The sequence below is a fragment of the Onychomys torridus genome, chromosome 3 (assembly GCF_903995425.1).
Source record: "Onychomys torridus chromosome 3, mOncTor1.1, whole genome shotgun sequence".
Taxonomy (NCBI): domain Eukaryota; kingdom Metazoa; phylum Chordata; class Mammalia; order Rodentia; family Cricetidae; genus Onychomys; species Onychomys torridus.
The window spans coordinates 148,423,758-148,436,178 of NC_050445.1; the positions used below are offsets into that span (position 1 = coordinate 148,423,758).

At 41.8% G+C, this 12,421-nt stretch overlaps 1 protein-coding gene across 2 annotated transcripts in view; it reads left to right on the forward strand.

Annotated features, from left to right (window-relative positions):
* Positions 1–801: 801 nt before the first annotated feature.
* The window catches only part of Ptpro (protein tyrosine phosphatase receptor type O), a 212,408-nt gene continuing 200,788 nt past the window's right edge, over positions 802–12,421 (forward strand). For both annotated transcript variants that reach the window (XM_036182201.1, XM_036182202.1), the window contains exon 1: positions 802–1,283. In XM_036182201.1, coding sequence (XP_036038094.1) covers positions 1,209–1,283 — 75 coding nt within the window. In that variant the 5' untranslated portion in view covers positions 802–1,208. The remainder of the gene's footprint in view (positions 1,284–12,421) is intronic.

Consider the following 12,421-nt stretch of genomic DNA (forward strand, 5'->3'; position numbering starts at 1 on the left):
AGAGGATCATTAGTGCCTCCGTTTATGCATACAAAATTCTCAACCTGAACCTTGAGTTTCCAGCCTTACATCTGCAGGAAAAAGGTGAGTGAGCTTAGAGAACTCCGGTCTTACCACAGGCCACCATCCCTCAGCTGTGCACCAGAGGATAGGTTCTTGCCTTCCTGAGTCCTGGTACTGCACTTTGAAGGATAAAAAGGATGTTCCATTACTTCAGGACACGGCCAGGAACTTTGCGTGAAGAAATGACTTCATATCTGAACAGTGCACCCCATGGTTTATTCTGATGTTATCTTTTAAAACTCCAAAGTCAGAAAGTTAGACATGAGCACACTGCATGGAACTTACTACTTGTGATTCTAGTCTTGGGTTAGCTATTCATGGATAATTCAGAATATTTAGTGTGTTCATACATAGAGAGTATATATTACATTCATATTCTAAATATGTGTAAAATACAGTGAGCTAAGTGTGCTTAATACGACAAGCGTGGGAAACACTTAACATTGTACTATGTCTTCCTAGGTGAGTGTAGGGTGCGATGAGGGAACAGAACTGAGGTGGGGGAGCATATGAGTTGACCCCCCCCCTTCAAAAACACTTAATTGTCACTTGTCACTAGTGACTTTAAGTACAACAAGGGCAAAGGAAGGGAAGTTGAGAAGGACCTGGGATAAGAGGCATCAGAGGGAAAACCCCACAGACACCTCCCTGGAGGAGACTGGGGAGGTTGAGGCGGAGCCTGGCCTGGGGGCTGCCTAGCAATGGGAAGCAGGCAGGCCCTGGTGGGAGGACCCGAGATAGATCTGCACTTCAGGAGTTCCTGGTTCTGAGAGAGAACACCCCTGTTGCTAGGGGGCCGCTGAGAGCTGCCTGCCTGCGCAGCCGGGCTGCACCCTCCTCACGCCGACCCCTGCCTCGCATGGCAACTGCTGTAGCTGTGGCGCAGAGCCTCGCCCACTGCCATCCCCACCCTCTCCATCCTTAGCCACTAAGCAACGCCGGCTCCTGGCACATTCTCGCTGGACTCGGGCTCAGAAGAGGAGAGCGATCCATCCGGAAGCGCAGGGGGACCGGCCAGGCGACATGCGGCCGCCAGGAGCCTTCTGGGCGCCCCGGGTCTGAGGCTGTCAGCCAGGACTGGTCATTGTGAGCGCCAGGGGAACCGCTGGCGCTGCCGTCCCTCCTGGGTCCCTGGACGAGCCACGATGGGGCACCTACCCAGAGGAACGCGCGGGGGCCGCCGCCTGCTGCCTCTGCTCGGGCTCTTTGTGCTGATCAAGGTAGGGGACCCCCCAGTCCTCGGGGATGGGGATCCATCCCGCCGTGGGGAGCTATGCGCTCGGGGCGCGGTGGGCAGGCGGGGATCGTCAGCCGTGCACGCTTTGTCCTCAGCGCGGTGCTGGGTGGGCTGCGGGTATTCGGGTAGAAAGATGTGGAAGTTTGAGCCTTTGTACTCTGGCACCTCTGCGATGGGTTAGCTGGATAGGGCTTTCTCCGGCAAAATGAGGTCACTTTCTTTACCGGTCCCCACTGCACCCCAATTCCACTTCACCCTCTCGATCTCCTCCAGTGGAGCCTCCGTGCGGCTGCTTTGTCTCAGTCGCCTCACCTTCTGCGGGAATCACAGGCAGGGCGCGGAGCTCCGGACCAGACGCACGGGCCAGGCAGAGCTAGGGCCAGGGTTCCTTGGAGTAAGCAATCAGCTCCAGGGGAGGTCTCTCCTTGTCTTAACCTCCATCCACCTGAGGATGCCTGGAGAAAACTCTCCACACTTCGTCCACTTCATCCTCTCGTTACAGGACGCTGCCTCTGATTTTAACGGTGGAATATATAATTTATAAAATTCACTTTTCCTGTCCTCTTGGGAACGTGTGGCTCAAAATTGCACTTTGAGAAAAGAAAGTGAACAGGAAAATACTGTTTAAAAACAAAAACTTGACACTTAAGGCGTGTAATTAAAAAAGACACGTGAGGGGAAGTTAGGAAGGGGTACCCCCTCGCTCCTGCTTTTGAGGGGCTACTTTTGCCCTGAGTTCTTTAGTCCCTTTTCCCTTCTTGGCCCAGAGACTCCAGGCTGTCCGCAGGTGGTCCGGAGCTATCCTTTCAGCACTGCACGGATCCCACGCTAGGAGAGGTCGCCACATTAATGACTGCAAATGTTCCCGCATTAAGGATTCACTTCTTGGTTATATGCCCATTAATTATGAATGCTCCCCAAGGTTACAGTGAACAGGACCACGAATCCCTGGCAGCATCAGTTTAAAATACTCCCGGATCTCAGGAAAAGAAAAGGGGAAATCCCGAGAGAGTACAAGAGTGAAGTTTTGAGGTGTATTTGACAGACAATTTTTAAGTTGTCAGTCATTATTTTATTTTAAAATCTGGCAAATAATAAATGCAGCTTCATGTTTTCCCTGTAGGAGGCTTTTCCTTAGTATACTCCACAGATATGCTTACTGAGATTTTTATAATTAATGTTTTTTAACCACTCGCTAGGCTCTACAACAACTAAGATGTCTAGGCAGCACTCTTCATGAGCTAAAGGTGAAAAACGGAGGCACGTTTTCCTGAGAGCAGCAAAGAGATTGTGTGTGTGTGTGTGTGTGTGTGTGTGTGTGTGTGTGTGTGTGTGTGAGAGAGAGAGAGAGAGAGAGAGAGAGAGAGAGAGAGAGAGAGAGAGAGAGAGAGAGAGCTGTGATCTGAGTTACATTTAACCTTCGGAACAACTTCAGGTTTTGTTTCATAGTGCATGGCAACTCTAGAAAATGAGACTATTTAGTTTGGGAGAAGATATGGAAAAGACATGATAATGGAATAAGAAAAATTCAGTCAGGGATAGCATGGTAATATCTTAGTGACTCTAATAGACTTCTACTCTCTTTTACATAATATGTGTATATCTCAACATTTGCCAGCAAATGTTTATTATGGTAAGCTGCACATCATAGCACATGCACTGACAAATCTTAAATAAGTATTACACTAATGAGAAAATAATCTGTTATTAATTTCATGTAAAGGTAGCATTTGCTTCATTTTAATATAAAGTACAGCAGAAAAAGGAAACTCTATAAACTGAATGCCACTCAGCCTCAATCTTCTAAGCGTTTTCACACATGCTCTTCGATTGAATCACATTTCCAAACAGTAAACATGACATGTTGGAAGTGCTAAATTAGGCATATAGTATAATATTATGAATTTTGTAGTTGGTGTATTACATGGTACATCAGGCGTACAGTATAAGCACTTTATAATTTTGAGGTTTTAATTCAAAGTACTGAATAAGAACCAATAAAATAGATACAGCCATGCACATGGTGGAATGAACAGTAAAACAATCCATTATTAAATGTCAAATCAACTACCAGATATCAGTGATACAACCTAAAATGGTCCATGGGTATGACACAAACTATTCTCTCATCTCCTGTAAAAATCTCCATGGATTTAATTATGACTAAAATTTATTAATGTTCACATTTATATCCTCCATGTGAGTAAATATTTCTAAAGAGCATAAGTCAAATATATTCAACTCTGAAGCTTGATCTGCAATTTTATGTTTATTTCCTTTCTTTCTTTCTTCCTTCCTTCCTTCCTTCCTTTCTTTCTTTCTTTCTTTCTTTCTTTCTTTCTTTCTTTCTTTTTTAGTTTATCAAGACAGGGTTTCTCTTTGTAACAGCTCTGGCTGTCCTAGAATTTACTTTGCAGACCAGGCTAGCCTTGATCTTACAGATATCCACCTGCTTCTGTTTCCTGAGTGCTGGGGTTCAAGGTATGTGCCACCACCTCTTGCCTCATATTTTCTAAAATTCAGGTGAATATAAGCTGCAGGAAGATTGAGGCATGTATGATATGTAAACATTTTCACTGAGGGAACCTGGAAGGGGTTGAGCATGCAAGGCATTGTGCGTCATTTCTTGCCCATGCTTTAGCTATGAATCCATTTTACAAGGTACCTCTGTTTGTCTGAGCCAGACATTGCACCTCATGAGATGACATCTGCATAAGTGATGTGGTGTAAACCTGGTGCTGGTCATGGAACACTTAGAATTATGTATTGATGTTGATGGTAAGCATATCTGTACAGCTAGAAACAAAACTCAAAGCTCTACCATCAATCAAGAACCTTCCAATCTTGTCTTCTGTGTGTGGATCAAATGGATTGCTTATTTAGTGTCTCCCTCTTGTGTGTCTTCCCATAATTCCTACTGAAAACAACAAAATATCACATTTTTACTGCCTTTACTGAAAATGGCTTCTTATGTCATCAACCAGTCAATATCAGTGTTTTATCAACTAAGATACAAACTGCAGACTATGACCTCACCAGAATTTGATGTCTGTCTTCCCTGAAGTGTGACTTTTTATGGTCAACTGGAAGTTCCCTGTCCCTTCATTAGTAGATTCAGCATGAGTCCTTTATTTCTTTCTTATCTTGCCTACATTTTTTTATTTCTGTTCTTACATGAGATGCCATCAAAGATCATTAACTTTGAAAGGTGTTTCACTACTGTACTTTTTAAAGGTCTGTGTTTAATTTTATGAATGTTATGATAATGATTATCATACACTTATCCAGGATAAACACCTACAATCCATGGTCTTTCTGCCTTTCTCCACTCCCATGAGATCTTTGTCTCCTCTCTCTCTCTCTCTCTCTCTCTCTCTCTCTCTCTCTCTCTCTCTCTCTCTCACACACACACACACACACACACACACATACACATACACACACACATTTGTCTCATTTTCCTGTGGAAATTTTATCTTGAGTTCTTGGGGATGGTTCACTGCCTCTGCTTTTGCAGGTAATGAGTGTTGAGCCTTCCCATTGTGAGCACATTCCTGTTTTAGAACATTATGATGTAAAAGACTGCCATTGTGTGCCAGAGAAAATCCACACTATCCCTCTTCCTTAACTGTAGATTAACTGCAGAGTATTTGTACATATGGGAGAGGAGAGGAGAGGATGTATGTGTGCAGTATGCTCAAGTGTGTTCATGTGCAGGGGGCAGAGGTTGAGATCAGGCATATTCCTCAGGCACTCTCTGTCTTCTTCATTATTTGAGACAGGATCTCTCACCAAAACTTGAACTCACTGTTTAAGCTAGACTGACTGGCCAGAGAGTGAGGTAATAGACACCTTTTTCCACTTTTGGCTTTTTACATAGGCAGTGGGGGTCTAAACTCAGGTCCTCACATTCCCACAGCAAGAGCTTTACTCATTCTTTAACCAACTTGAATCATGAGGATTTTGAAAAGGATCTTTGGGTTGGTACCATTGCTGTGGTCAGTGGCAGTGGAGCTTAACAACAATGACTACAGAGACTGATTTCTTCTCTCCCTTAGTTTAATGAGTTCAGATCCATGGGTCCATTGATGTCTCACTTCCATATGCATATCCCAGTGCAAGATGAGCTCTACCACACAATATTTAATGGTCCTCATCTAATGAATCCAAATACATTATAAATACTTTTGAGATAAAAGTTTTATCTCATAACTTTTGTCTTTCCCTGAGTGCTAGCATCTGGCATTAGAAGTGTGTTAACAACTTAATAAAGAGGATAAATTTTTTTCACTATATAAATAGCTTCTAAGCATTCTGAGATATTATAATAATTGACTTGTGAATATGTCTATAAAAGGAAAGCCTGAAGAACTATCATTATAACAGTTAAATAATCATAATTATAATGCAATCACTACACTATAAATAGTAAACCTTTATCAATCATATACTAATATATTATTAAAATCACAAATTGAAATACAAACCTGTTATTTTTCTCAAAACTATGATATCCTCAGCTATGTACTTATTCATCAGTGCTTCTTAAACTGTTGCTTGATTTTATCAGCTAAAAAGCAGTAACTGGGGGCTGGAGAAATGACTGGATGATCAACAGCACTTACTGCTCTTGCCGAAGACCCAGGTTCAGTTCCCAGCACCCAAATGGTAGCTCCAACCATCTGTAACTCTGGTTTCAGAGGCTCTGACACTCTCTTCTGGTCTGCACAGGTACTACACAAATGTGGCACAGGTATACACACATAGGCATAGTGCTCATTCACATAAAATAAAAGTAAATAAATCTTTTAAAATTAATTAAAAGATTGGAAGTAGCAATGACAAGCAGGTATGCCTGTAATTCTAGCACTTGGAAGGTACAATCAAGAGTTCAAGGTCACAGTTGATCACAGCACAAGTTCAAGGCTAGCCAGAGCTGCATAAAAAAAACCATAGCCATTGAAGCTGGGAATGGTGCTGCATGTCTGTCAACCTAGCACTCATCAGGCTGAAGCAGAAGGATTTACAGATCATGGCTAGCTATGCTTACAGTAACATGGAACCCTCTCTCAAAGAAGCAAGTCACGAATGAAATGTTAATGGCCGATGGTTCACATAAAACCTAAAACTTATTTATATCAGCAAACCAGCTGTCAATATAGGCATACCCAAAGTGTTTTTGGCTTCCATTCGACTTTGCTACTCCCCCATGATCATTATCATCCCTACTGGGTCAATATTTCACTATTCCTAGTGGTAGGAGGCTCTCTAATGTTTTTGTGAGAACATTGCCTCTAACAGGCCCCTTTCAGCAGGCTCTCTTGGTAATTCCTGTGGTGGTATTTAATCCTGGATCATAACCAGTCACTTACACAACTCCTGTATAGGGCCTGTGAGTCTTAGCTCCTTCTGATTTAGTAAGTATGTGAGAGCTTTTTGTACATTAACACCAGTTGACCTGAGAAGCCAAAGCAAGGAGACTGTGGAGCCCTGTGGTTTAAATGTAAAACATCCCCCACTGGATCACACTTTCGAACCCTTGGCTGCCAGCTGCTCCTTTAGGAGGTGGAGTCTCGCTGGAGGAAGAGGGCTCCTGGAAGATACCTCACCCCTTTCCTGATGCTCCTCTGCCTCCTGGCTGTGGTGTGAGTGGCTGCTTTGTGATCCTGCCTTCACTGCCATGATGGGACTGTGTCCCTTCGTAAACTGTCAGCCAAAATACAGTCTTCCTTGTTTCAGCTGCTTCTTGTTGGGTCTTTGATCACAAAAATGAGAAAAGCAACCACACCCTGGCATAAGTAGAGGAAATAAGAATGTGCACAGGCTCAATGACATTGCAATCCTAACAAAGACTCTCCTCTTTTCTCTGGGGCTATTGATTCTAGAATGTTCCATATGGTTTCTGTGAGCCGTTGAGGAGAAGATGTGAAAACACAGACTATAATTACAGCAACAACAAAAAACAACTTTCAAAACCCTCTCATGTGATTCTGCAGGCACTGTTGGTTTTGTCTTCTTTTCTATGTGGGCTCCAGGGCTCCACAAAAGCAGATGTCAGATTATTTTCCCCTTTGCAGACAGTGTCGTTAACTTCATTGCTGGAGATGCATCCATGTGTTCTCATCTGGCAGCTGTTTCAGCATCTAACTATACAGTGGATGACCTTTTCCTTCCTGGGGCTTCCTGGATGCTAGTAGGCAACTGGGCCCCTCTGTCTTCCAAGCAGAAGATCTTGAAGCAAGGCTGAAGAGCTTCCTTGACAAAAGGGATTTCCTCCCCTTTCTGTCAGGAAATTGAGACAATAGAAAGGAAAAATGCAAATGTTTGGGAAACTATTTCACAAAGAGAGGATCAGAATGGGAATGAGGTCTTCAAGTTTAAGAACTGTGTTACAAATGATACACACACAGGTAATTTCTGAAAGAAAATGAATTCCAGGAGAATGAAATGAAATTTGATGAAAACTGATAGATTGCCATCATCTATTTGTATGCAAATACATGTGTTACTTAAAATTGCATTTATTTATTTTATTATGCACACTTGTGGAGTAAGAGGACAACTTACCGGAGGAAGTTTGTTCCTTACTGTGTGGGTCCCAGTGACTGAGTTCAGACAGTCCGGCTTGGGGGCAAGCTGCTTCCCTCCCTGAGCCACTTCACAGACTCATGTGCTGCTTTCAGAAGGCTTTTTTCAATGAAGAATGAAGTACAATTCATTTTCCTGACAAAACTGTTCCTAGCTTAAATTAAGTGATAAACCAGATAAATCTATTTTATACTAGTAATTAATTCACAGGCCTTTACTATTAAATCTATACACGTATATGTATGTATTCTTGCCTTTTGCATATATATGCATATATGTACATGATTCAAAGGATAAATATGTCCCTTTTTCCTTTTTCTGGGAAGTTGTCCTCCAACCAACGTATGTGTTTCACAGTATGCATGCACCCTCATGTACAGACAAAAATTAATGAATGTAAAACTCTTTCAGACAACTGAGACTTTAGTTTTGCTCTCTTTTTCCCCCCAATTAAAAATCATTGGTTGATGGATGAAAATATGGTGAACCCACACCATTGTGTTTCCCCACCCCTGGCTGCTTAGTTCATTTTCTGTGCCTTTTAGTTTTCTTGACAGAGCAGACTTAACATAGAAGCACTGAGAAGTTATAGGAGAGTGATTTGTTGTCCAGTGCGTTCAGGCAACCCAACACTTCACGGGCATCTATTAGGTTCCAAGAATTGACCAATGCTGCAGGGAGAGTGGCTAACAGTCAGCTGTGTCTTTGCAATGGTACAATGTGATCACAGAATCTGTCACAAAACATAATTAGGTGTATGTTCAAATAGAGGAAATGTAAGATATAAGTGGAAAGCATCTTGTGGTTTAATACTAAACATGAGCCACATCCTGAAGCATAGACAGTTTCTTTTCAACATTAACAGCAAGTACAGCATGCTAATTGAATTAATGCTGTCATCATTAAAATTTTACCCTATAGATTAACAAACAGATGATTAAATTTTCAAGCAATGGAAACATAAACATATATATTTAAAGCATATACTCACTCATGAGCTGAAAGTCTTTAAATAATCCTGTAGCAGATTGGTTTATGTGTCTGGCCCATTAGTGCATTGTTCCTGTGCTAAAGTCTGGGTTCGCTCTAATTATTTCCTATAACTTTAATTTCATTTTTGTTTCTTGGTCAATTAGAGCCAGAATTAGGGTGAAATTGTAACTAAATTATTTATGCTTTCATATTAGTGACTGAAAGCAATGCTTCTCATCACTCTACAAATTTATGATAAGAAATTGCATCTAGAGGCCTGGCCAAAGAGCTCAGCAGGTAGAGAGATACCTGCTGTCCATCCCAATGGCCCGACTTTAGTTTCAGAACCCACATGGTAGGAGGAGATAATTCTGGGAAATTGTCCTCCAGCCAACATATGTGCTTCAGGATAAGCATGCACCCTCATGTATGGACAAAAATAAATGAATGCAAAGTGGAAAATTTAAATTACATCTACTGAGTTAAAGAGTAATATTAGAAATTCTTTAGTGAGTAAATTATTTTTATTGAGTTTTATAATGTTTATTCACTATCAAATCAATATTTCTAGAAACTTCTGAGAAGGTATAAAAGTTCCAAGTGTCCCTGAAGCAACGTCATTAGGATATGACTCTTTGCTTCATGTTGTCTTTCTCTAAGACTCACAAGGACTTTTCAATTTAAGTAAGTCAATTTGGTGGTCCATAAAAAAGATGTTTAAGGATGTCACTCAGGGATTTCCACCTAATTTTGGCAACATATTGAGAACTGAAGTGTAGGAATAAAAAGTAAGGATGTGATGGCAGATTGGATACATGACACACACGTGCATATCTTACAATGGTGTTCCCTGAAGGTTGAACAGAGGAGGAAAAAGCTGCCCTTGATGTGCATGGCTCCATCTCATGGGCTGAAGTCCAGGATAGGATCCAGAGGAGTAAGATGAGTAACAGCATTTACACTTCTCAGTTTTGTTTTCTGGCTTTGGACTCAGGGTGACTTGCTGCCTCACACTTCTTTCTGCCAGGGAACCATGCCTGCAACCACAGACTATAACTCCAAACTCAAAACCAAAAGAAGCTCCCCTTCCGGGCTGGCTCAGTGGTTAAGAGCACTTGCTGCTCTTGCAGAGGACCCAGGTTTGGTCCCCAGCACCCACATGGTGGCTCACAACCATCTGATATTCAGTTCTGGGGGATCCAGTACTTTCTTTTGGCCTCTAAGGCAATGCATACACGTAAAAATAATTCCTTAAAAAAGAAAGAAAGAAAGAAAATTTTCCTTCTGCAAGTTACTTCCTGTCAGGTATTCTCTCACAGTAGCAAGAAAAACGAGTATAATCTCGCTGAAATACACCAAGAACAGCCATGATATTTACAATAATAAATTGTTATGAGAAAAATGCCTGTTATTTAGGTGGCCTCAGAATTCTGAATATTCATTTAAGACAGAGCCTTCTAGTCAGATTTGATCTGTAGCTGAGGACAACCTTCAACTCCTGATTCTACTGCCTATTTGGGGAAACACATCTTTGCAAATGGCTTAACATTTCTAGATCTTAATTTTCCTATCAAGGAAAACTAAGTTTGGTGTCACGTGATCCAGCGCTGAGCTGGGGGTCATCAGGCAAGGCAAGAGGATTACAACTTCCAGACTACACAATGTCATCCTTTCTAAAACAAGAAAGCCAAAAGCAACACACAAATTAATTGTATGCTGTCTGTGATATGTCCTTAGATATCGAGAAACGTGGCTCTCCCCTTAACAATACAAAATACAAGCAGGTACTTTGCATGAACATGCACACTGACACAAACCATTATTTACAAATAAGTTGTGACCAAACTTATTGTGCATTGTGCTGGGGAATTTCCCTTTGCAGTTTTCCCTAACCAAATTATACTTTTTAATTAGTCTCTCACAAGTGGCTACAGGCTTCACTTAGAGTGGTTAGACTCCAGGGATTTGCAATATGGAAATGCTGGTATTGTAAAAGCTTCTCACTATTGTGATTGCCAGGGCTTAGAATTAAATACCTTGGACTTTAGTCTAAAAACTGAGCTTAGGCATTTGTGGGGTGGTTGTTGTTAATTATCAAAATCTGCTAAAACACAGCTACCATTCAGGGTACCCAGGATTGAGTCCTTGGATTTATATTTTATGTATTTGCAACTCACAAAAGCCTTCAGGATCTCCAGAGCTGTGTTCACCTGCATACTGTCACCCTGCTGGTTTCAAAGCCTTGATGTGATAGAATAGCTTCCGTTTTTGAAGGTTAGTGGAGAATGTAGGAAGACTATTGGAGTTCTTGTTGCTATGCTGAAGTCTCCAATTAGCCTTCCCATCTATGGTTTTTCATAGATCTCAAGTAGGGAGCTCTTCATTTGTAATACTTGAAGGAGCTCAAGTCAGATATGTATCAATAGCTACAATATCTTTATGTTAATATATTGATAATTCAAAGTAGATATTCTCTATCACAAAAACAAAAGCAACAGGCAGAAAAAAAAGAAACCTTCTTCCTACATCACTCCCAAATCACTACTCTCTGAAGATGTATATTCCAAACTTGTGTGTGTGTATATACATGTACAGTCAAAAATCATTGAACTGCCCTACTATGCATGTTCTTCTCACTTAAATGTATCACTTTTTTTTTTCAAGGCCCGTGTATTTCAACTTTCTGAAATTTGTTACATTAAGCTATAAGTCCAAGGATCAATTATATAAGATTTCCACATGTATTTTTGCATTAATTAGGGGCATAGATTATCATAGATATTGATCATAAGCATGAATTGGGGCTCAAGGATTTGGAGAGTAAAGGGGTCATATGCGTGCTATCTGTGTGCGTGAGCAGTCACAGAACCAAACAACAAGCAAAGCAAGCCATGCTCCATTGGCAGGATTTCATTTCTTCCTTTTCTATTCCAAATCCCCTCCTGAGAAACTGAAGAGCTTAGACCGTCTTGTGAGAAATAAAAGTAAAGGTGTGGGCTTGGGTTCTGTCTGTGTTCTGTGCTAGCTGTGTGCCATTTGGTGGTGGACTGGCCTCTTGATGGAAGCCAAGGTGGTCATGTGTCCCTGTCCCTTCAGTTCCTCCAGTGGCCCAGCCTGCATCCTCTCCTCACCCCAGCTTTCTACCCTTGGAGGGAACTTCCTCCCACAAAAGAATGAGTGACACTTTTTTCTTACTTGACCTCTGTGCCTTGAAGAGAGTGATTTACAGAGAGCTGAACAGCTGGTCCCAATTAAGCTCACTGTATGCCTGCAGTTTATTGAGTACGGCCTTTGGGGTGGGCCTGTGAGTGAAGCTAGATGACTCAGGACCTAGCCATGTTACAGACTGGAAATTAGCCATGGACATGGCTCTATGGCATGAGCTCAGATCTTGCCCTCAACCATAAAACAGTCAGAAATAATTGTTTTATATGTGAGAAGAAGACGACAGAGGCCTAAGAAACTTCAGCAAAACTCTCCTTCATTGCGAGGAGATGGATCTCATCTCTCAGACTCCACAGAGTCATGCGTAGATAGACAGGAGAGCCACAAGACAGCAAC